Consider the following 24760-nt stretch of genomic DNA (forward strand, 5'->3'; position numbering starts at 1 on the left):
CCCCTGGTAGGCCTAGGGTACACCTATGCCCTGGGTACCTAGGGTACACTGTACAGGGGCCAATAAGGTGATCCTATCCAAATGGGTTATGCACCTAAAGTACATAGTATTAATTTAGAGAGAGAACAGCAGGGCTGTGGGTCTGATTAGCAGGCCCACAGCCATATCTAAGTCGAAAACCAGTAAAGCAAAAGCAAAAAGTGGGGGTGAACATAGAAAGCAGACCCTACTCTCCTACAATGCAGACCTGCATACACCTTTAAGAGAGAATTTAATTTAAAGACAGATAATGCAGCCTATACCCACAGGCTACACTGTCCAGTACTTCAACTAGAATTCCACCAACATCCACAAACAGCACTGCCTGTCCAGCTTTTCTCCACATAGGAAAAAACCCTGCCTCTACCAGCAAAAGCCTCTGGAATGATAGAGAGGAAGGAGTGGACAGACAAGCCCCATAGGCTGCCATTATGTGGCTTAAAACAGGATACTGTGCCTTTAAGAAAACTTTCCAGATTTCCAGAACTTTCCCCAGTATCCCAGAATGCCCAGCAGGTCCCATTTACTTTCAGTTCTTTTTTCCGGCTCCTGCTAGCAGGACCCTGGAGCATTAAGCTCTCCCCTTTTCAAGGGTTTATTGTAGTTTTTTGTCAATTTTTGTCACTTTTTCAAGTGCTTAGTGGCTGGTACTGTCAACATGCCTGGCTTGTTCGACAAGTGCCCGGAATGTGGTAGAAAGAAGGCTAAAACTGATCCACACGAGGTGTGTATAGGTTGCCTTCCCCAGTCCCACGTGCCTGAAGGCTGTGATATCTGCCACTCGTTCTCTGCCAGGACCCTGAGGGACAGAATGAAAATCAGGCTTCAAATCCTGGAGGAGAGAAGGCTGAAGGCACCAGGTGGGTCTGGAGGGGCTGATTTGGCCCATACTGAGGCCTCTGGGGCAGGAAGACCAGTAAGCGTTCCCACTCCCCGTCGAGGGCGGCGGCGGCGGCGTCGAGGAGGATGACCACCATCTGTTCGCCGTCTCCCCAGGGCTCTGGGGAGAAGCGGCATTGGCGGTCGACGTCGAGGGACCTGAATAGGCCGCCGACGACTACATCGGCGTCTTCGGCGACGACGCCGTCTACGGCGCCTTCCAGCGGTCGGCGTCGATCGGACCCGGCGTCGGCGCTCGCCGTCTGGGGGAGATCGCCGTTCGCCGTCGGTGAAGAGGAGACGGTCGACGTCGAAGAGAAGATCGACGTCGAGACGCTCGAGGTCAAGAAGACCGCCGTCGAGGCGCGGATCGCCGTCGAGGCACGGATCGCCGTCTAGGAGAAGGTCGCCGTCGAGGAGAAGGTCGCCGTCGAGGAGAAGGTCGCCGTCGAGGAGAAGGTCGCCGTCGAGGAGAAGGTCGCCGTCGAGGAGAAGGTCGCCGTCGAGGAGAAGGTCGCCGTCGAGGAGAAGGTCGACGTCGAGGAAGAGAGTCATCGGGATCGGTGTACTCTGTGGTGTATACGCCTCCTCGGATGCCTACGCCACCGCCTCCTCCACCTCCGACTCGGCCTCCGCCAACACCACTGCCACCTCCACCACCGCCTCCACATCCGCGGCCACCGCCTCCGCCGCCCCCACCTCGGTCGTTGCCACGCACTCCATTGGGACTGCCGGCGGTTCCCCCGCGGTCGGTTTCCCTTCCGAGGTACCCGACTCCGCCGCAGGGGACTCCGAAGCCACGACGCCCGCGGTCGCCGGGACCGGCTAGACCGGCGGGCAGACCGAAGCCGAAGAGGTCGCGCTCCCGCTCTCTCAGGAGGAGAAGAACACGGAGCCATGGACGGTCATCGTCGGACTCAGGACGACGCCGTAGGAGGCACAGGTCCAGGTCGCACACGCGATCCTCGACCAGAGATTTTTCCCCGACGCTGTCGGACTCGCCGGGGACAAGGGTGTCTCCGGTGGACGATTTGGTCTCTTTCCAAGAGGTGCTGTTGAGAGGGGCAGCGAAGTTGGGTATCACTGTGACGGTTCCAACACCCACGACGTTCGTGATATTCGAGACACTTCATAAGAAACATCTGTCTCGCCCTCTACTGCCTCTTGTACCAGGACTGGTGGAACCCGCGTTGGAGCTGTTCCTCACTCCCGCGGTGACGAAGGCCGCCCCCTCCAGGCTCATGAAAAAGTATAGGGCCCCGTAGTTGGACCCTACCTTTTTGAGGGTGGACCCGGATTCGGTCATCGTGACGGCGGCGAGGAAGCAACATGCGACCGCCCCTTCATCGACGGTTCCGCCTGACGAAGAGAGCCGCTGGCTGGATTCTGCGGGCAGGAAGGTGTGTGGGACCGCCGCCACCACCATGAAGGCGGCGAGTGCAGGGGCTTTGTTGGGCCGTTACGACCGGGCAATGTGGGAGTCCCTGCAGCAATATGCGGACCTGCTGCCCCGGGACAGGAAGGAGGACTTCTTGGAAACAGTGCGCGAAGGCATGCTGGTTTCTAATCAGGTGATCGGCGCGGCGGCGGATGTATCCTTGTTGGTCGCCCACGCCTACTGTCATGGCGTCCACCAGAGGCGGCATTCGTGGCTGCGCCTGATGTCCCTCAAACCAGAGGCGCAGCACAGAGTGGCCAACCTGCCCTTTTCGGGGGAAACCCTGTTCGGGAAACATGCGGATGATGAGATGGCCCGCATGAAGGCGGAGGCGGAAACCCTGATGGCCGTCGGGTTGGAGAAGGCCGAGAAGAAGAAGCGCCCGTTCCAGCGGCGGTTCGGGTCTTCGGGCAGAGGGCGTGGGCAGGGTTCGGGACAGCAGCAGCAGTTCCGGAAGCCCTTCCAGAAGCGCCAGAGGGGTAGAGGAGGCCAGCAGGCGACTACCACTACCAAGGGCCCGGCCGGGTCTCGGCCCTGAGCGGCTACTTCCCCCTCAACCGTTACCCACTCCAGTGGGGGGGAAGCATTCAACTTTTTCCGGCAGAGTGGAGAAAAATTACTCAGGACAAGTGGGTGCTGAATATTATTTGCAATGGATACAGTCTTCGGTTTCTCAGCCCGCCTCCAGCGATTCCGCCGGTCAGCTCTCGTTTACAGCTAAGAGAGCTCCAGGCGGAGGCAGACATCTTGTTGAGAAAGAAGGCGGTAGAAGAGGTACCTCTGTCTCAAAGGGGAAGAGGTCTGTACTCTCGGTTCTTCCTCGTTCGCAAGAAGGACAAGAACGAGTTCAGGCCAATTCTGGATTTGCGACAGGCAAACAAATGGATTCGCAGAGAGAAGTTTCGCATGCTATCGTTGCATCAGATTTACCCTCAGCTGCAACGGGGAGACTGGCTCTGTGCCATAGATCTACAGGATGCGTACTTCCATGTGCCCATAGCACGGAAGCACAGGAAGTTCCTGCGATTCCAAGTCGGCGCCAATCACTATCAATACACAGTACTGCCATTCGGGCTAAAGTCTGCGCCCAGGACCTTCTCGAAGTGCATGGCGGTGGTGGCGGCACATCTGCGAAGGAACAAGGTGTTTGTCTACCCGTATCTGGACCATTGGCTGATCAAGGCTTCATCCTTCTCGGAAGCGCAAGCTCACTTCCGATGGACGTGCGCTCTCTTGCACAAGCTGGGGTTACACGTCAACATGTCCAAATCGGTCCCGACTCCGGTCCAGTGCATACAGTACCTGGGAGCCTCCATCGATACGCGGTCAGCAAGCGTGTCTCCTTCGGAGGAGAGACGGTTATCACTCCTTCGGAAGGCTCAGGACCTCAGGACTGCTCCATCGACGACAGTGAGGAAGGTGTCTTCTCTACTGGGATCGATGGCCTCCTGTATCTTCCTCACGCATCACGCACGGCTACACATGAGACCACTGCAGGAGTGCTTGGAGGATCAGTGGGATCAGAGGACAGGCTCTTGGGACGACAAGATACGACTGTCGCTGCATGCTCTTCAGTCTCTGAAGTGGTGGTGTTCGGCGGAAAACCTCCTCAAGGGGGTTGCCTTCCACAAGGACATTCCCACGACGAGTGTCGTGACGGATGCGTCTCTCCAGGGCTGGGGAGCGCATTCCGGGGACTTGCAGATTCAAGGAAAGTGGTCTGCTTTGGAATCGACGTACCACATCAATTTCCTGGAACTCAGATCTGTCTTCCTGGCACTGAAGGCTTTCCTTCCGTCCTTCCAGACCAACTCGCTGCTGATACAGACGGACAATACAACCTCGATGTATTACCTCAACAAGCAGGGGGGGGTCGAGATCGCGCACTCTGTCGCAGGAGGCGCAGGCGATCTGGCGCTGGCTGCTGGCCCGAGGACTGACGATTACGGCCACGCATCTGCCAGGGGTGCAGAATGCTCAGGCGGACGCCTTGAGCAGGCTGATTCAGGAAAACCACGAATGGGTCATAAACGACGAAGTACTAGGAGAAGTCTTCGCAAGGTGGGGGACTCCAGACGTAGATCTGTTCGCCACCGCCGAAAACAGCAAATGCCGAGACTTCGCATCCAGGTACTACCAGCGAGGGACGCTGGGGAATGCGCTATGGATCGATTGGTCGAACAGCTTTCTGTACGCTTTTCCACCCATTCCCCTGATTCCGGCAGTGCTCATCAAGCTGTCCCAGTCCAGGGCGCGGATGATCCTGATCGCCCCGGAGTGGCCCAGGCAGTGGTGGTTCGCGGACCTACTTCACCGGTCTCTCCTTCCTCACATGCGGTTGCCGTGCAGGCCGGACCTTCTCACGAAGTTCGGGGGGCGGATGGTGCACCCCAACCTCTCGTCTTTGAGTTTGGCGGCATGGCTCCTGAAATAGTGCAATATGGCCATCTGAATCTACCAGACGATTGTATGGACATACTGAAGGAGTCTAAACGACCTTCCACTAGGACATCCTATGCTTACAAGTGGAAGAGGTTCTGTATCTGGTGTAAGTCCAAGAACTTTGATCCGACGACATGTAAGGAAGATGTCATCCTTCCGTACCTGTTACATCTGGCGCAGTCTGGCCTTAATTTCCATTCCATTAAGGTTCATCTGGCTGCTTTGACTGCTTACAGGAAATGCCCTTCACAGACTTCCTTCTTTCAGATCCCTGTGGTCAAGGATTTTTTGGAAGGCTTGAAGAAAGTGTTTCCTCCCGTCAGACTTCCTTCGCCTTCCTGGGACTTGAATGTGGTGCTGTCCAGACTGATGAAGGAGCCTTTTGAACCCATTCACAAGGCTTCATTGCAGCACCTATCCTGGAAGGCGGCGTTCCTAGTGGCCATTACATCGGCCCGCAGGGTGAGTGAACTTCAGGCATTATGTTGTCAAGAACCTTATACTGTATTTCATGCTGCTAAGGTTGTGATGCGTACTCACCCTAAATTTCTTCCTAAGGTTATCTCTGATTTTCATGTCAACCAGACTATAACTTTACCTACGTTCTTTCAGAATCCCTCTTCGCCAGCGGAAAGGTCTCTCCATTCCCTGGATGTTCGGAGGGTGTTGAAATTTTATCTGGATAAGACCAAGGATATTTGTAGGTCTGACTAATTGTTTGTTAATTATGGCTCAGTCAGGACTGGTCTTGCGACCTCTCAGCAGTCCATTTCTCGGTGGATTGTGTCCTGCATACAATTGTGTTATCAAAAGGCTAATAAGACCTTGGGGGGTAAACCTAAGGCTCATTCCACCAGGGGCAAAGCTGCCACGACGGCTTTGCTGCGTAATGTTCCGATTGCTGACATCTGCAAGGCGGCCACTTGGAAGTTGGTCCATACCTTTGCTGCGCATTACTGTCTGGACACGGATGCCAGGGCAGATGCTCAGGTTGGGCAGGCTTCGCTGCGAAATTTGTTCGCACAGTAGTGGTAGTGTCTTGTGTGTTCTCCACCGCTTTTGTTGTGTGGGGATGGGCTTGCCATTCTATTCACTAGATTATGACTATACACAGAGATCCCCTACTACAGAAGGAGTAGTTTCTTTTCTGTAACTCCAGTTCTGTAGTAGGGGTATCTCTGTTATAGTCCTAAGCGCCCGCCCTCCTCCCCGGTGGAGAGATACTTATTCATATGTAGAATGCTACAGGTCTGGCGTGCTGAACTGAAAGTAAATGGGACCTGCTGGACATTCTGGGATACTGGGGAAAGTTCTGGAAATCTGGAAAGTTTTCTTAAAGGCACAGTATCCTGTTTTAAGCCACATAATGGCAGCCTATGGGGCTTGTCTGTCCACTCCTTCCTCTCTATCATTCCAGAGGCTTTTGCTGGTAGAGGCAGGGTTTTTTCCTATGTGGAGAAAAGCTGGACAGGCAGTGCTGTTTGTGGATGTTGGTGGAATTCTAGTTGAAGTACTGGACAGTGTAGCCTGTGGGTATAGGCTGCATTATCTGTCTTTAAATTAAATTCTCTCTTAAAGGTGTATGCAGGTCTGTATGATTTGTCACCTTTAGAGATTATTTTTTATTGCTCCGGGGTCCACGCACATGGGCGGGACTATTCACTAGATTATGACTATAACAGAGATACCCCTACTACAGAACTGGAGTTATAGAAAAGAAACTACTCCTTCCAAGTCGAGCTTGCACAATGGATAGTTAAATACATTCAGTGTGTCATGCCAAAGCGAAGTGTGCACTAAATGCTGCACCCAGTGCACACTCCACTCTAAAAAAGGAACCACTGAGGCTTTCATAGGAAATATCTTGCTTGCAGACGTCAGTAAAGCTGCAACATGGTCTGCACCACACACGTTCACAAAGCACTATTGTGTAGACTTTCATGCCCGCCAGGAGGTACAGGTTGGGCAAAGGTTCTAAACATTATCCTTGTCTTCTTGCAAGCCCATCTTTAGGGAGAAGGGCACAGCATTTCAGTCTGTACAAAGCATGTGACCTACAACAACGCGTGCTCCAAAAAGAAAATGCTACTTTCCTGCAAGTGTCGAATTTCACCTTGAGTACTTTAGGTTCACATGCCCCCTGCCGCCTCCCTGGATACGCGCTTACAGTAAGATGTTTCAACTAGTAAACACATAACGTCACTATTACAATGCGCCAGAGCACATATACTGTCCTGCTCTGCAATTACCCACATGCCTCCTCTTGCCTACTGGAGGTAAAAAAAAAAAAAAAAACAGCTAAGGTGGAGTCTTTGTCCTGGTGGATTGTGGGTTTTGGGGAGGGATCACAAGTCACCTCGAACTGTAAATCTCCACTTCGAACTAAAACAACTTGCAAAATTCGCACCCAAAACTGGATGGCAGGAGTGAGCACAGCTTGTGAATCAATTGCACTTCAAGCTGAACCCGATTGTTGCAGGTAAGTAACATTTTCCTTCTTCACAAGTCCTCTGGTTACCCTTTTCTGAAATAAGCCATGGGAGCCATTCCTAAATACACTGGGGCAAGCTGGTTAGAGAGTAAGCAATGGATTCCTGAGAGGGCTACGTGCACAGGGAAAAGTTTGTTTCAAGTTGTCCCTTATACACAGTTCATGCAGATAGCTCGCTACCTGTCTAATGGACAAATATTTTGATATAGTTTAGTTTTCATATTTACCACTAATTACCCTAAAGTGTGCTATTACAAATCTTTTTGCCCCCTGAAAGCCTTACTGGCCCCAGGCTGGGAGCACGGCATGATTAGTGGATAAATAATATTTTGGGAAAGAGTTGGATGGAATAGGAAGAGCATGGCCTTATCTTCCAAAAAAGCATTGAAGTGTATCAAAAGATAAAAGGTGGTGGGGGTGGGGTGATGTTTCCTATTGCTTTCAAACTTCATGAGTCCGAGCCAACGCCTTGCTGTCTCCACTGAGTTTGTAAATAAACCTATGATGCACCGTCTAATATGGACAATTGTTATCTTACGGGATAGCTGCTTTTTTTTCTCGAATATTGAGTGCATCATAAGGCAGGCATGTGTAAAGTGTTTGATTTTTGTGTTTTGCGCAGGCTGCTAAGATGTGCAGTTATGCTGGCTGGAAGACCTCCTGCAATGTCTTATTCGTCATCTTCGCTGTTATGTTCATCATCACGCGACTTATCATTTTCCCTGGCTGGTGAGTGGAAGCGAGGAATTTATACGACACTGTAAGCCATTAAAGTAACAGTCCTTGATCTTCAGAGATTGAATGTATTTACGATAATGGAGAACCTCTGATTGTGATTTTAATTACTAATCCAGTCCAAACTGGGACACATAACCTAGTTAGCACTTGAGTCTTCCTCAAAGGTTCTACCCTCGCTCACATAGGCCCTCATTGGGAGTGCCTGGGAATGGGCCATTATTTCTCCACCAGTGGAATTGCTGATAAAGGGGGTACTGGTACTTCCATGGCCATGCGAAATCTGACCAATTACAAGTTTGACCACGAGGGTCCATTTAAAAAATGAGGAATTACTGATTCCCCATTCAATCCTCATATTGGCCAGAACTTTCACCTGGATTTTCAGCAGTCAACAACTTGGGTCTCCATACAGATGGGGTTGCTAACTTACGTTACCGGCCTAATCAGAATTAAGTGGCCACTTATAATAGGGCTGTAGCATTCCATGAGTTTATTTCTCTGTGTAAAGCAGACCCCTCCCCCCAGGTTAGTGGCTACATTGGGAATCTGCCTACATATATTTGTTTTGTAACTACTTTGATTGACAGTTTGTTTAGTAGTTATATGAGAATTTCAACATTTTTTCCACTCAATTTTCTTTGTCTTATAGGATTATCTACGCCACGGTGGTATACCCGCTGTACATCTGCCCTACGTTCTTCCTGTATTACTTCTTCAATATGATCATGTTCACCCTGCAGGCGCTGCACATCTACTGGAGTTACCTCATCTTCAGAATGGTTAAGAAAGTGCTTACTGGAAACGTAAGTACATTCTGCATGCCCTCCAGCCTGGGCCCTGAGCAGATAAAGCATTCAGTAGCAGGTGCAGGGTGTGGCCTCCACTGCCATCCTGTGGTACTGATACTGTCCAGAAAGGGGCCAGCTCTAGCGCTGACATTCTCATACCAAAGGAGGGATGATGTTAAAATCTGAAGGAGAAAATGCACGATTTATGTGCGTGTGCACCTGTCATGTTTTTAGGTCTGGTGTTAGCCAAGATCTTTTGATTTTACAAAACTTGCATACATGCATCTGTAGGGGATTTTAGTCATTCCACATCTTCCATTGGCCTGTTGTTGTGCCATTTACATTTTCTTCCTCCTATTACAGCATGGGACAGTGCATCAACCCAGCAGTGGCGGCTGCTGCAAACAAAAAGTGGTGAGGCCGGGGGAGGGGGCACCGGGGGGAGCGTGGGAGGGGGAGTGCTGATGGGAAGCGCAGGGAGGGAGTTAAATAAATAATTAAAAAGAAAGGAAAACATACCTGGAGCTGCCTGTCGCCTCCAGCGTCGCGCTTGTGTTTTTCCTTGTCTCAACAGACACTAGGACTACATCACAGACTCCCTGGGCCAATCCCGGCGCTACTCTCATGCTATACTCCTACTATGAGAGCAGTACAAGGGTTAACCTGCACGGGCTGAAAAGAGGCTCCCCTCAGGACAGGAAGTCTGTGCTATTTCTTTAGCCCGGCTGTTCAGTTCAGCTGGGTTAGAGAAATATAAGTGCGCCTGTGTCTGAGATGGCCGGCCAAAACACATGCGCACTTAGTGCACAAGCACTCCTCCTCCCGCCTCCCCTGCCCCCGCTCCTCCCTACTGCATGCTGGCTCAGCTAGCAACAGAAAAAATAAAATGATGAAAGTGTATTGTTATATTTTTCAGGTGCTGGCTCTGAGCCAGTAGAGCGACACTCCTCCACCATTGCGGAGGAGCAGCCCTGTACAGCCATTGGCTAACTTCTGTCTGAGTGGCAGCATTCTGCTCATTCACTAGGAGCACATAAGCACACAAGGGAATACTGTGGTTGTCTTTTATTATTTTAAGAACCATGAGAACAAAAAATATTTTTGCTACCAGCCCGTTTATATATACATTTATGTTCATTCACGAAGGACTTGCAGCTTCCACAAAAGAAGTGTTACAAAAACCATGATGAAACAAAACGATTTTTGACACAGCGAAAAGGCTAACAGCCAATGTAAATCTTTTGGCTTTGCCAATGCTTGCTTGTTCTGGTTTTAAAGTGAGGCGGTCTTCAACAAATGGTAGGTGCAGTGAATTTTGTGTCTTTTCGAAAGAGCCCTTAGTGTGTAGTTTTGCTTTGCACCTGGAGATGTAGCAGGAGAAATAGCTTAGCAGTTCCTGGCACAGTTTCTAAAAAATACTGCACTGCTAGGAACCATACCATACCAAGGGCCTTGTTTGGACTTTGTCACGTTTGTGATGCAGTATCCTATCTGCCAGATGTCCCTCTGTCATGCTACAAGTTTCCTAAAGCCAAGGTAGAGCCACTAGCATGATACGGTTTTGCGACTGCTGCCTTTTCTGCATAATTGTGGGTTTAATACATGTGCCACATAATCTATCATCTGCATAATCCGCAGATTTTAACAAATTTGTTTCTAGCTCAAATGGATCAGAAGTTACTAAAAGCACAGCAAGACGTGCAAGGTCTTTAGCAAATGTTGACTGGTCCCCATTCTGTTGTGTATTTGGGTGTAATAATGAGGTTAAACTTTTGTTCTGTCTCTGTTAAACTTTGTAAAAAGGACAAAATAAGGGAGTAATGCTATCACAATATGGGCCACATTACACTGCATAATCTGCCTTTTTGAGGCATGTGCTTAGCATAATCCTTCCTTCTAGGGTTGAGCTCAGATGTGTGCAAGTTGCTATTCTTGATGTAAAGTCTTTCGAGTGACAAGGTACTGTGACTCCTCCTTTTGCTGTAACGCACATTGTAACAGTCTCCATTGTTAGATTGTTTTCTTCCGCGATCAGGTTCGGGCACGTGCTCTTCCACTCTTTTTTGGTATATACCTACTTCCCGTCAGTATTGCTTTCAATCTGGTTCCATTCAAAGACGTCAACTTTGTAGGGGCGACTTGCATCAACCACACCCCTCGTAGGCCTTTGCCCTTCAGGGTGCTACTTTCGTTCTTAGGCGTTTCAACCACATCATGACCACTCAGTGATGGAACGGTCACCTTTACGATTTTGTCCTCAGTATCATGCAAAATTTCCTCGCACCGACCTTCACCAGATGTGTAATCTGCATCGCCCCCAAGCATGACCAGGCCAGCTGCGAGGCCAGCTGCTCCTTCAGTTCCAAGAAGACTCATCGTGACCATATGGCTCAATGTCTCAAGATGACTCGAAGGACCGTGTGTAGGAGAGTAGTATCTGCTTCTTATGGTTACCCCCCCTTTTTGCTGATGTAACACTGTTTTTCGACTTTAGTCTGGCTGGAGCCCTGCTATTCAGGACCCCAGCCTAGCTGCTGCCTCTCTAAATTGATTCCTAGTACCTTAGGCACACAACAGATTGGATTCTAAGGTGCCCTTATAAGTCCCCAGTATATGGTATACTATGTACCCAGGGCATAGGTACCGCAGAAGCAAACCAGGGGCTGCAGCATGTATTATGCCACCCCTGAGAAGCCCTCCAAAATGACACCACAGGTCTGCTACTGCAGCCTGAGTAAGGTGGTGCATGCACCCCTTACAGAGATATAGGTTCACTATATCTCACCTATCACTGCACATATAAACCTATCAGTCACTCCTATGGCAGGCCTGATCAATCCTGAAGGCAGGGTGCTTCGTTTTGTGTGAGAGGGTACCCATGCATGAGCAGAGCCCCTCTACAGCCTTCGGAATCTCTTTTCCTGGGTGGTCTGTGATGCAGCCTGACCATATACTCCTAATTGCATTATATATAGCCAAACGGTAAATGCTAATTTTGGACTGGCTGCACGGAAACATGTCGTGTTTGGTGTCAAATACCTTGGAATCTTACCCCCACACCAGTTACTGGTGTGGGAATATGATCCCACCCTTCTACAGGGAGAGACATGACAGCACCGGTATACCTGGTACCATCAAAAGAGTCCTGGCATCACAAATTGGATGCTGCAGCCACAGACATAGGTCTGGCCTCCTGCTGCTGACCGAAACTCCGGCTGGGTAGGCCTGGACAATAGGCTTCCTGTCACAGGGAGGTATTACCACCTCCCAGACAGGCCTTGGTGGATTAGAGCTGGGTGGGAGCTCTCCAGGAGTACTTTGAAGTCCTGCACTGGGGGCACATTTGGTGTCCCTGTGCATAGTCCAGCTCAAACCAGTTGTGGGGGCTACCAGCCCCTGCTCTGGCGTGAAACTGGACAAAGGAAATGGGTGTAGCCACCCCTCTTTCCAAACCCTCCCATAGGTGGATCCCCTGAGTTAGTCCAGCCCCTTCCTTGGATATAAAGAAGGAACCTCTGTAACAAGAACTTTAGATATCCCTGGACGAAACTCTGAAACTGAATCCTGGAACTTCGACGATCTGTTCAACTCCAGATGACTGAAGAATCTCCCTTGAGGTAAAGGAGTTACTCCACTGCTTGGCAGGCACCAAAGACTCATCTGTCCGGTCTGCATCTCCGAAGCTCCCGCCGGACGCTGAAGACTTTGCAACACCAGAGGGGGATTTCTAGACTTCCCAGAGGCCGAACAGAGTCCCCAGCAAAGCTGAGACCCGTAGCCCTCGTGGGTACCATGGAACCGGAACCCCTGGACACCGTGCACATTTGCAAGCGCATCAGCTTCCCGACGACTCTCGAGGCTGTGCATTGGGTTACATGTAGCCCAGACCCCGAGCACCTTTTGCACCAAAGATTGTGGACCTACACTCCACGAGTGTTCCGTGAGCCCGCTCTTTGCACTCCCCGCTCGAGGTACCTTCGCGATCCCTGGTCCGTTGACTGGTGGGTCTCTGTGAAGGTAACTCTTACTTTAATTGGGCTTTCCTGGTTGCTCCAGATGTGCCCTGACTCCATCGCTTGGGGAGTCCCCAGGACCTTGCTGGTCCGCACCGACTCATCTTTCTCCTTTCTGCGTGGGTTGTTGGCTTGTTGTGTCCAATCCAGGCACCGACGCTGCAGCACTCCACATCCTTCGTGGGACTGCTCGAATCCAGCTCCTGGTGGTCCTCGATGCCTCCTGGCCTCGTGGCTGAAGAGTTAAGATTCACCTCTTTGCACCTGAAACACCCGACATCAGTGGGCATTCGTATATCGTGCCCCTGGTCACTGGCAAGTGACCCAGACTCTGTCCCCTCTGCTTTCAGGTTCTTCACATCTCCGATCCAAGCTTGGATCTCTTCGGACACTTCGCATCTTTCCGGCAGCAGCACTTCTTCTCAAGCTGCTATTGAAACCGACAACATGACCCAACACCATTTGACACCTATGCACCCGGCTTCCCTGGGTGAGGTAACTCAAGTACTCCGGTGCTACCGTGGGTGTCGACCCTACAACTGTCTAAGTCCAAGAGGGTTTCGTCCTAGTCCATTTCGAAGTGTCCTTTAATTTTAAAAATCTAACCGTGACTTTCCCCATAGAAGCTAACGGGAGCTCGCGGCTGTGTTCTCACACTGCACACGGCCCTGTGGGTCCCCTGTGTCACTACCTTGGGTGGTTCCGTGGGGTCCCAGTGATTCTACAGGCTCTAGGCCTTGGGTCTAGTCAAGTCGTGGTTCTTATACCACTTTCTTAGTATATGGTTTGGTCCGCACCTAGGACCTAACATGTATTGTGCTATTTTACTGTAATATTTAAAGTGTAACTTATGTGCTTTTACCTCTAGCCTCATAAAGAGACTAGTAGGGTGTGTTTAGGAATAAATACATATATTTTATATATTTTGTACCTAAATCCTCCTGAGGCGGAAGCCGGGAGTTCTGTTTCACTCAAACCGAAATCACTGCTTTTAAAAACTGTATCTTTGTACTTTTAAGAAGCACTTAGCACCCACTCCCCAGCGCTCACCTGCTAACCCCAATCAGCCGATCCAAGCGCTGTCAGGGACAGGAAACGCCTGCTCGCCGCCATCACTCACCTCGAGGAGCCACGGGACACGCCCACTCCTGTTGGCCACGCCCACCCCTCGCCAGTACAAAAGCGCACCCTGATTGTTGGGACCGCATTGTACCTAAATCCTCCTGAGGCGGAAGCCGGGAGTTCTGTTTCACTCAAACCGAAATCACTGCTTTTAAAAACTGTATCTTTGTACTTTTAAGAAGCACTTAGCACCCACTCCCCAGCGCTCACCTGCTAACCCCAATCAGCCGATCCAAGCGCTGTCAGGGACAGGAAACGCCTGCTCGCCGCCATCACTCACCTCGAGGAGCCACGGGACACGCCCACTCCTGTTGGCCACGCCCACCACTCCAACGCCCATAAACCTCCCCCATAAAACATGTGCCAGCATAGGGAGCGCAGCGGACGGGCGCGCCGTCAGTGCGCCGAAGGCGCGCCAAAGGCAAGCCCGTCTGGGCCCAGCCGGCCCTAGGCCCAGCCACTCTGCCCTTTGCAGTCCGTAACGTCAGGACTTGCACTCGCGCGGACTTATTAGCCTTAAACCCCAACAAACAACCCTCCTGCTCGCGCATCCTGATTGGAGACACCCAATTCTCCGGCTGTGACCTCTGCGACCCCGCCAATCAGAACACGGCACCCAAGGGCTTGCACCTAGGCCTACTCAACTGCAGGTCGCTCGTGAAACACTCACACGAAGTGAACCTCTTAATCACAAACAATGCCTTAGACATTCTGTTTCTAACAGAAACCTGGCTCACCCCCAGTAGCGGCCCAGACATCGTTCTAGCACTCCCCCCACCCCCACCCCCCCCCCCCGGGTACGTTATGTGCTCACTGAACAGGCCAGAGGGGAGGGGAGGTGGACTAGCGATAATTCACAAAGACACCCTCACCTGTAGAACATCTGATGGCAACATCAAGGGATACGAAAGCTGCCACTATACAATACAAATCTCCCCAGTTACCTCGCTGTCAGGAACGCTGGTTTATCGCCCGCCAGGCAATCTAGGAGACTTCCCAAACAAAATTATTGACCAGACATCCACTAAATGCACTTCCACCACCAACTACCTATTACTAGGAGACTTGAATGTACATTTCTTGGACCCAGATGACAAGCAGGCCAGTGAACTACTTCAGGATTTCACTTCAATGGGCCTTGACCTCAAAAACCCACAGGCCACTCATGAAAGAGGGCAACTGCTTGATCCTATTCTCTCCAATATCCCCAATCTGAGAACTCTTGACCATATCCCCCTTCCCTGGACGGACCACTTTCTGGTCTCCCTAGTATGGAACTTCATCACTCCGCCCCCCTCACCTCCCAAAACCAGAACGTATACCAGACGATGGCAGAAATTGGAGCCAGACGTTTGGGCAGCCAAACTTAGGGAAAACGCTCCCCACCCCCCCCACGACACTGTAGCAGGGGATAAAGAATTCAGTACCTGGATTACCCAATCGCTCGACGCTCTTCTGCCTAAAACCCACTCCCTGAAACACACTAAGAAAGTTAATCCCTCACCCTGGTATACCCCCGAACTCAACCTTCTGCGTAAGGCCTGCAAAAGGAATGAACGCATCTGGAGGAAGGAAAAAACCAAGGAACAAAAAGAATCATTCCGTACCTCTGTAAAAACCTACAAAAAAGAGCTCCGTAACACCAAAACCAGCTTCTACGAGAACAGAATTAAAAACGCTGCCTGTTCGGCCCATGAAACCTATTCAGTTCTTAAAGAACTCCTCCACGCCCCTGACCCCCCACTTAAACCCCTCGATCCCAAAGAAGCTGAAATTAAATGTAACAACTTAGCCACCTTCTTTGACGAGAAGATTCAAAAAATTCTTCTTACCATACCCCCCCCCCCCGATCAGGCCCACACAGAGCAGGACCGCACTACCTCCACCACCTTTCCTCCTCCGTTGTTAACCCACCCCCAACCTTCCCTGGACGCCTTCGGCCCCGTAACAACAGAAGAAGTAGGAGCAACGCTGGCCTCAATCAAAAGTGGCTCACCCCGCGACCCTGCACCCCTCCATGTTCTAAAAAAAAGTGTCGAGCACTATCATCCCTCCCCTCACGGCCCTGATCAACTCCTCTCTCTCGGAGGGCATAGTCCCCCCCAGCTGGAAAACGGCCACAGTCAAAGGTCTATTGAAAAAACCCTCTTTAGATCCGCAGGACTTCACCAATTATAGGCCCATATCCCTTCTCCCTGGAAATAGCAAGATCGCAGAGAAGCTGGTAAACAAGCAATTATCGCTTTTCCTAGAAAGTAACAACCTCTTAGCGGTCTCTCAAACAGGGTTCCGTCCAGGTCATGGCACGGACATCGCCCTCCTGGCAGCGGTGGAGAAGGCCAGAAGCATTCTGGACACAGGAGGATCAGTGGCAGTGATCCTCCTGGATCTCAGTGCGGCCTTCGACACTGTAGACCATCCCACCCTAATCCACCGTCTGGGAGAGATCGGACTAAAGGGCACGGCCTTGAAATGGCTAGAATCCTTCTTATCAGGACGCTCCTTCCAGGTGCGGGAAAACGACAGCTGCTCATCCACCTTCCCCCTCCGGTGCAGAGTACCACAGGGCTCATCCCTTAGCCCCACGTTATTCAACGTGTACATGGCCCCACTGGGGAAGAGGGTCAGCTCGTACGGCGTGTCAGTTATCAACTACGCCGACGACACTCAGCTGGTCGTAACCCTTTCACACCCCCACCATGCCCCATCCGATCTCCACAGCTGCCTCTCCGAAGTACACCGATGGATGAATCTTTCCTCACTGAAACTGAATGGGTCCAAGACTGAGATCCTCTTGATGGGCCACAAGGGGCCCTCTCTACCTTCTCACCTCTGGCCCAGTTGCCTAGGTGACCCTCCCGCACCCAAGGAAGAGGTCAAGAGCCTTGGCGTATGGATTGAAAAGGACATGAGCTACAATACTCAGGCTAAAAGAACGGCAGGGACATGCTTTGGGCTACTCAGAGCATGCAGGAAGATCTTCCCCCTGCTCCCCGACACCGCTAGGAGGCTCCTCATTCAGGGTCTAATCCTGGCAAGATTAGACTACTGTAACGCCATCTACCTGGGAGCCCCCGAAGCCACCCTGAACTCGCTGCAAAAAGTCCAAAACGCCGCCGCCCGCCTACTCGCGGGTACACCTGGAAGATCCTCCGCCAGGCCGGCTCTTAAATCCCTCCACTGGCTCCCAGTCAGAGAAAGGGTCGTCTTCAAGGCCCTCTGTCTGGCCCATAAAACCCTCAACAATAACGGCCCCCCTCTTCTCAAAGAACTCCTTACCCCATACAAAGCGGAGAGAGACCTGCGGTCTAGCGCAGAAAATCTTATAGTAGTTCCTAGAGTCAGAAAAGCCAAGACCGGTGGCCGTCGCTTCTCGGTTCACACGGCCAAACATTGGAACCACCTACCACAAAGACTCAGGACAGAACCGAACTACCTCCAGTTCAGAAACTCTAAAGACCCTCCTTTTCCCGCAGACATAATTCCATCAGACGGCTGAAACCCATGGAGAAACAGGTCAGCGCTGGGATGCTCCTTGAGTTACTACGCGCTTTATAAAACCATTAAATAAATAATAATAAATATACCTGGTGTGGTCTCCTTTAATTTAGCCACTCAAGAGATTATAGACTGGTAAAACAAGCTGCTTTACATTCCTTCAAGACTTAACCTGAAGGCTGCTCTCCATAGCTACCACTAGGATAGCTTTCAATAAAGGTTGTCTTTAACCTATCATCAATAAGGGGTTGTTTGGACTGGGGCAAGGTGCCCACTATAACTAGTGGACAGCATATACCAGGCCAACTTCTCACAGCGTGGATGAAACACCAGACCTTGAGGAAGAACTACAGACACAAGCATTGGGTGCAAATGAAGAGACCTTCTCCCACCACAATAGCTCCGGCTCCAATACGTCCTAGGCGATCATTTCAAACTGGCATATCAAATTGCCTCTGAGGGAATAATAATATCTAATACCATGATTCGCAGTGCCCTCAATGCTTCCGATACTGCAGCTAGAGGGATAAATCCTAGCATAGTATTAAAGTTCAACAAAATCTCCCGACCCTCTCAATTGATGGGCAACATCTTTTTGGTCTTCAAGTAGATACTCTCCTAGAGAAAATCAAAAAAGATAATGAAACAGTTAAGGCAATGGGAGCACTGCAGATGCCATCTCACGGTGGCCCCTTTCACCACTCCTTTTGCTGTGAAGGCTCAAAGACCACCTCCCTTGAGACCTCCACCAGCGGTCTCTGCCCCCAAACCTTGTCGCCTAGGGGAAGCTACTGAGGCTTATATATGGGTAACCGCTCCAAAGGTAGAGGCAAGGGCGATTTGCCCAACCATCCATCACAACCACAAAACCCCTTCCCCCCCCGTCCCCCAATTACTATTTTTCACAAACTTTTCGCATGGGCTTCTCTTTCTACTATGGTTTGCGATACTATCCATCCTCACCCACCTTGTTGGAAAGCAAACTGACAACGAAGTCGATTGACATGTGCTTTACCAGTAAGAGGAGGAGTCACACTATCTTGTGACTCGAAAGCCTTCTTTTGAAGAAAAAAACTTGCATACATCTGAGCCCACCACTAGATGGCAGGATTATGCTAAGCATGTGAATCTACAGCACTACAGTCCACGAACAGATGCTTACTGGGTAAGTAACATTTTTAGGTCTCGGCTGAGACAGCGCTTTAGCGCTGCTCTGGCGAGACTTATAGTAAGCGAGTTTTGGAAGTGCAAACAGTGGCTTTTCAGGCCTCCAAATACAGTGCATGTGCGTCGGCCCGGCGCGCGCACCATTTGGAGGCCTGAAAGCACTCGTTTCCTTTCACTTTCGCATCCCGCACGGCCGCTTTGATGTGATCGCGATTAGTTTCACCCACGCACATCTTATCTGCCCCATCCCTTTTGCTTCTTCTGTCTCACCCTTGTACCCCTATCTGTTTTTTCTCCTGTCTCCCCCACCCCACTTCTTTATGTTTAAGCACTTCAATAGTGCTTCCTACTTTGGTTATGTTCCTATTACAATACCACCAAATGCAACTGACTGTATTCTATGTTGCTTTCCTCAACCCCCCATACCCTCCTTCTCAATTGCGGCGGTTGGTTTCGCTTCGCACTTGTTTTATTTAGTTAGGACACATATCGTTGATTCATGTCGGGTGTTTGAATTATCTAGAGACATTATATAGAGTGCACTAATGCGTTTTTACCTATTAGCTTTATTTTAGCATTTCCCCCATTCAATTTAAATTTTGTGGTTTTGTGTGTTGTGATGAGTTACTTTTCTCATTTTTTTGCATGCTTAAATGGGTTTACTCGGCTTTATTTGCAAACCATAAAACGATCTCATGCCAAACACAAAATGAGAACAGTATGCATTCACTATTTCATACTGGTCTTTATATTTTAAAAGACATTCCTTCATTTTGGATCAAAGGCAATTACGGTTCTTTCATAATACATTCTACCCCGGCACGGGACACGGCCTTCCCTCCACGAGCGCCCCACTGTTAATGGCTGGCAGGACTGAGTTTAATATGCATCCCGCCATTGTATTTGTTTTTGTTTACTCCTCACGTTAGCAAACCAAGCTTAGATGCCTGCAGTGAGATCAGCGGGGGAGCACTTCAAAGGGTCCGCTCCCCCGCCCCTTCCAAGCGCGCGCCACGCTCCGCCGGACTTGTCTTGTTTTACCAGGCATCCATGTTTTTTGACCACACATGGCTGGCTGCCACGGCCCTGAGAGACAGCAGATAAACACTGAACTGTTCACCGGCTAACAGGCCACTGACTCTACCGACGTCATTCGGGACTTTCTTTCACCGTGAAGCCTGCACACGTGACTGACCTCTCTCCTCACGGCTTTCAGAACTGAACGTGCCTAATTGCCACAGCCATATGGGACATTCGGTGACTGCTCTACAGGTACTTTACTACTACTACTGTGCCTCGTGCCTGCAGACCCCAGGGAGAGCGACATGTCTCAGAATCTGCCCTGCTATTCCTACTAATAGTTCCCATGCCCTGCCAGTCACTGGCGACTTGGACACGTCACTGCGTCTGACCGAGGTTCATCGGCCTCTTGAGAAGTCTCCAGATTTCTGCAGCAACCAGCCCACCCCTCGCAGGTAGAAATCCCTATTCACATCAGCCACGCACGCTGCCCTCTACCACCCTTGGGCTGAGGCGGACATAACAAAACAAGTGCGTCAGGAACAGGCAGACAGAGCAGACCTGAACTGACTAGATAAACTCGACAGGGTTGATAAGGCACCGTGCCCCAGCTCGTGGACAATACTTTCACTTTTGCAAAAGGCCAGTTCACCTCTGCTCACTACCCCGACCTCAGCTGCGCTCACACATCTGCTCCTCGTCTTTTTTTTTTTTTTATGGATATGTTGCCACAACTCTTTGTGCACGGACTAGTTCAGTGATGAACCACACCTGATTGCAAGTGGGGCCACTTCTGCTGAGGCCCACTGTTCAATCTGCATACGTTAATGGGCGAGCTCCCCTTTCCCTCCCCCCCCCCTTCCCCCCCCCCCCCCCCAATAGAAACCCATCTGCCTAGGAAAGGCCGCCCAGCCCCCCACTGGGCCATTGGCAGCATCTGAGACAGCACAAATCGGCCACCACTCTCGCCAAAAGGCAACTTAGGGCTGCATCTCCGATACACGCCCATTGCCCGAGTGCCCGCCTTAACAATCGCTCCTGTTTTGCAAGTGAACTGTGGGCCAATTTTTTTTTTTTTTTCTTACAACCGGTGGTGCTTTTTGACCAAAATGGCAATAAAGAAATGTTAACAAAGTATGTGCTTTACAAGGCATGGGAGAAGGCATCGTGCAGGCAATGTTTGTTGTAAGATTCGGGGAATCTACAGTAAAACCCGGCCCAATCGCCCACAAACAGTCAGACAAGCATTTGCAATGCAATAGGTTTCGCATTAATACGAGTTTGAGCTATTGGCATTGTAAATGACAATGCTTTTTATTTAAGTTTGGTTTTTTTAAAACATAAATAAAAGGCACTGTCATTTACAATGCCAATAACTCAAACTCGTATAAATGCGAGACCTATTGCATTGCAAATGCTTGTTCTTTCTTGCCTCGAAAGTTAGTCCACTTTGCTGCACAGCTTGGTCTTCCCCACCAGATAATTCCAGTGGCCCTAATTATAGCTTATGGTACTTGTAATACTCTGGACGGAATATCCGCAATGTTTTGAACAAGTACCCTGTCTATCAAACTTTAAACAAGGCCTCAAGTCTTACCAGTGTTGGAAAGGTAACACAGTATTGGTAGCTTTCAAATAGCATGTAGTGTAATGCTGAAGCCAAGTCTATTTCCTCCTAGAATGCAACACAAGCATGCTACATGTTGGTAACATTGCAGTTGGCAAGCTGTCTAAAAGAGGGTAGTATTTATCCCTTTTATTGCACTGACCCAAATGATATTTAAGAGGGGGTCAATCTGTAAAATGCATTAAGATAGCCTAAGATTTTTGATTCGCTTTCCTTTTCTTGGCTTGGCAATGGGCCCCCTATGATGAAATACACCACAGAATGTAATAGTAGCAAAGCACACAAGACTGTCAGTAGCGGAGGTTTGCCGAATGATCAACTTCTTCGCAGATCTGCTCCCTTTATTCCAAAATTCTGCCTTTACCAAGTTCTGAAAGGCACATAGCTTCCTCCATTCCCATCTCACAGGTAGATTACTATTCGTACAATGTGCCGCCAGCCAGTGATCTCTCCACGGACCCTAGCTTCCGCCTTCAATTCCAGTTTCTTTGCATGTCTTCATAAACATCCATCGTCCGTTCTCCCTCCTTTTCTGTTTGCAAGGCAACTTTCTCCCTCTTTCTCCGTGTTTCTAAGAAAATGCTCTTTTACGCCCCATCTACCGCCTGCTCTTTATTCCACCCTCGATAATTTGCCTCTGTTGATCCTACTCTCTCGAGCACTCCTCTGACACCGCTGCTTGAGGCTGCCATTCTCAGTAAAGTTTCCTTCAGCTTTGCTATACATTTACTACTTTTTTAATTTGAATATGAATCGGTATTCACTATTAACATACCGTGTTTTTGTATTTTTCTTTCTACGAAGGCAGCGGTAGAAATACTTTTTACCTAAACAAGAAAGGGATATTGGATTCTGTGTAAAAATGGGAGAGAAGCGTGTTGAACAAAATGACACTTTTGAGGTTCTGAGCTTACTATTAAATAATTGCAATTGATTCGGAGATGTAAAGAATTGCAGTTATTATTTTTCTATGTATCTACAAGGTGCATTTGTCCTTAGTGGCAGAATACTGGAAGCCGGAGAGGATTTTGAACTGTGTTGGTTTTAGTGTACAGTTTCATTAGAGACTTGGGGCCTGATTACGAGTTTGGCAGTGCAGCGGCAGGACTGCCCTGCCGCCAAACCTGAGTGTGCACCGAAATAGGCACCGCATTGGGAACGTCAAAGACCGTACCAGCATGGCATGGACTGGTGCAGTCCATGCTGTGCAGGTACTGGGGTGCATGCACACAGGGGGGGCACAACATGTGCTCCCCTGCACGCACCCTAAGGCCCAGAGGCAACTGGGGGCCCAGAAGGGCCCCCTTGGTTACCTGTCCTCCATGAATTTCATAGAGAAGGATCCGTCATGCAAACAGTGTCAGGGAGAAAAACTGTAATAACCTTAGCAGGACCACGGCTGTCCCACCAAGCATATTGCGGCCTCAAGACCGCTGCACTACTGCCAGGGATCTGTGATCCTTGGCGGTTGCGGTGCTGCAATGGCGGTTTGGCTGCCCTACTTGTAATAGGGTGGTTGGAAGACAGCCATCGATGCGCCCTCCGCAAGTCTGGCAATCTGTGGACCGCCAAACTCTTAATTAGCCCCTTAGAGTTGCTTAGTTTCTTTCAGTGTTTAGCGTTTGCATTAGAATTCTGCCAGGTAGTGCCCATTTCATAAGGAGAGATGTGAACTCTTTGAGTAAGACACTATCTGTAGTACCTCTTACAAGTAAGGTTTACCTGAACATCATACCACATCAACAACCTGTATAAACTAAATGGAATACGGTCTTTCCTGTACTCTGCCAACATATTAACATGTGCAAAGAAATACTGAACACGGTTAGTCCAGACTCAAAATCCAAACACCAGTTTTTCTTTTTTTTTTTTTTACCTTGAATTGGACGGAAAAATAAAACACTAAGGGCCTCATTACGATGTCTTTAGAATTTCCTAGACTGCATCTGAACCCTTCAGACCGACTAGAATGGCTTACAATCTGCCTAACTGATTACGATGTTCACGGTCGGATTGTAAATCGCGTGGTCTTTCCAAATCTGTTCCGACTGGCTCTCGGAGAAGTCCTGTCTTTTAGAACCTCATCTTGCAGCTCTACGAACAGCGTTTTAGATCGACCGATTTACGATGTGGATTGGATTACCAACAGCCTTTTCGAGTCGGCCAGTCCAACACAAAAAGGCTGTCGGAAAGTGACTTTGGGAGCCCCTACCAGGGCCTCCTTCATCCTGCAGCCTCCGGTTGGGGGCTGAGGGGTTACCTAAGGGACCCCCTGTAAAACCCTGCACTGTGTGGCAGGCACAATGGGGTGCCCGCAACAGGGTGCAGGGTTTTCTGCACACCCCATTTCCTCTATATGAGCCTGTGTTGTCGGGCAGAACACAAGCTCTCTTAGGGAACAATGGGACTCCGACCGAACAGTGTTCGTCGCATTGTAATCTGTTGGGCGGAACCACCAACCACGAGCCAGTCAGTTCCCGAATCCGAGACAGTGTTGGGCGGAAACTTTCCGCCCGACATTGTAATGAGGCGCAAAGATGCTAGAAAGAAAACATAGCTACCGAGATCGGACAGAGTTCTTCAAATCCAATTAAAAAGTAGATTTAAATGATTAAAGTAGCTGAAGTACTGAAGGATTTTCGTGCACAGTAAAAACATGAAGATAGAAAGCTGAACATAACTGTGCTGGGCGTGCATTTGTCTGAGGTCCAAAGTGCATAGGAACTATAAATTAAATTGACTGCAGTATTAAGCAGAATTTTTGTCTTACCTCATTACGACCCCTTCAAATCTTGGTGTAGTCTGTCGGTCTGAAAGGTGTAGAAAGCTTTGTAATTCTCTTGAAGACCTGTGGATTCCCATGGCCTTGGAAACCGAGATAAATCTGGACACATCCTCCTTTACTTAAAGGCCCCTTGGTAAGATATATCAGGTTACAGCCACAAGAGATGGATTCATTCAATCTGTCATACAATTCCTTTCTACACTAACTGCCCTGCCTGAATTGGTCACCCATCAAGTTCTCTCCCACATGTTCTGTTCCCTGAGCAAAGTGGAATCCTGGAGCCCACATATGATACTGCTCTCTCGGGGTCAGCCTTTCATCTACTGAGTCCTTAGCTGGGTGGTCCTATGCTTCCAAAATAAGGCATATAGCCGAAGACTTCTCTGCTGAAGTCCCAATGGTGGGACCTCCGGTCACTCTAGTGAGTATGCGTTCCACCATCGCGAACCGTGTATCTGTGCCACTCTGGCAGCGTGACCATGCTTATATTGCCTATGGTGTCAACTCCAGCCACTGCAACTGGGGGGAACTTGATTTAATTCAACTGCAGTAGCCAAATAACAAATTGTGAAGACTTGACAGCCTGTGTCTTTTCAGATAAAAGTATTAGCTTCCATACAAAATAGCCAATATTAGTTGACCATATAATGAATTCGAATAGCTTACGTTAAAATGCTTGCTACAAATACTTGACTGGTCAAACAGACAAATTA

The 24760-nt window shown here is 49.7% G+C and overlaps 1 protein-coding gene across 1 annotated transcript in view; it reads left to right on the plus strand.

Moving 5' to 3' along the window:
* The window catches only part of CERS3 (ceramide synthase 3), a 314458-nt gene that overhangs the window by 275824 nt on the left and 13874 nt on the right, over positions 1-24760 (plus strand). Inside the window, exons 8-9 of the mRNA XM_085644534.1 lie at positions 7912-8018; positions 8677-8830. Of these exons, the coding sequence (XP_085500660.1) occupies positions 7912-8018; positions 8677-8830 (261 nt within the window). The remainder of the gene's footprint in view (positions 1-7911; positions 8019-8676; positions 8831-24760) is intronic.

This window comes from Triturus cristatus, chromosome 3_1, assembly GCF_964204655.1.
Source record: "Triturus cristatus chromosome 3_1, aTriCri1.1, whole genome shotgun sequence".
Taxonomy (NCBI): domain Eukaryota; kingdom Metazoa; phylum Chordata; class Amphibia; order Caudata; family Salamandridae; genus Triturus; species Triturus cristatus.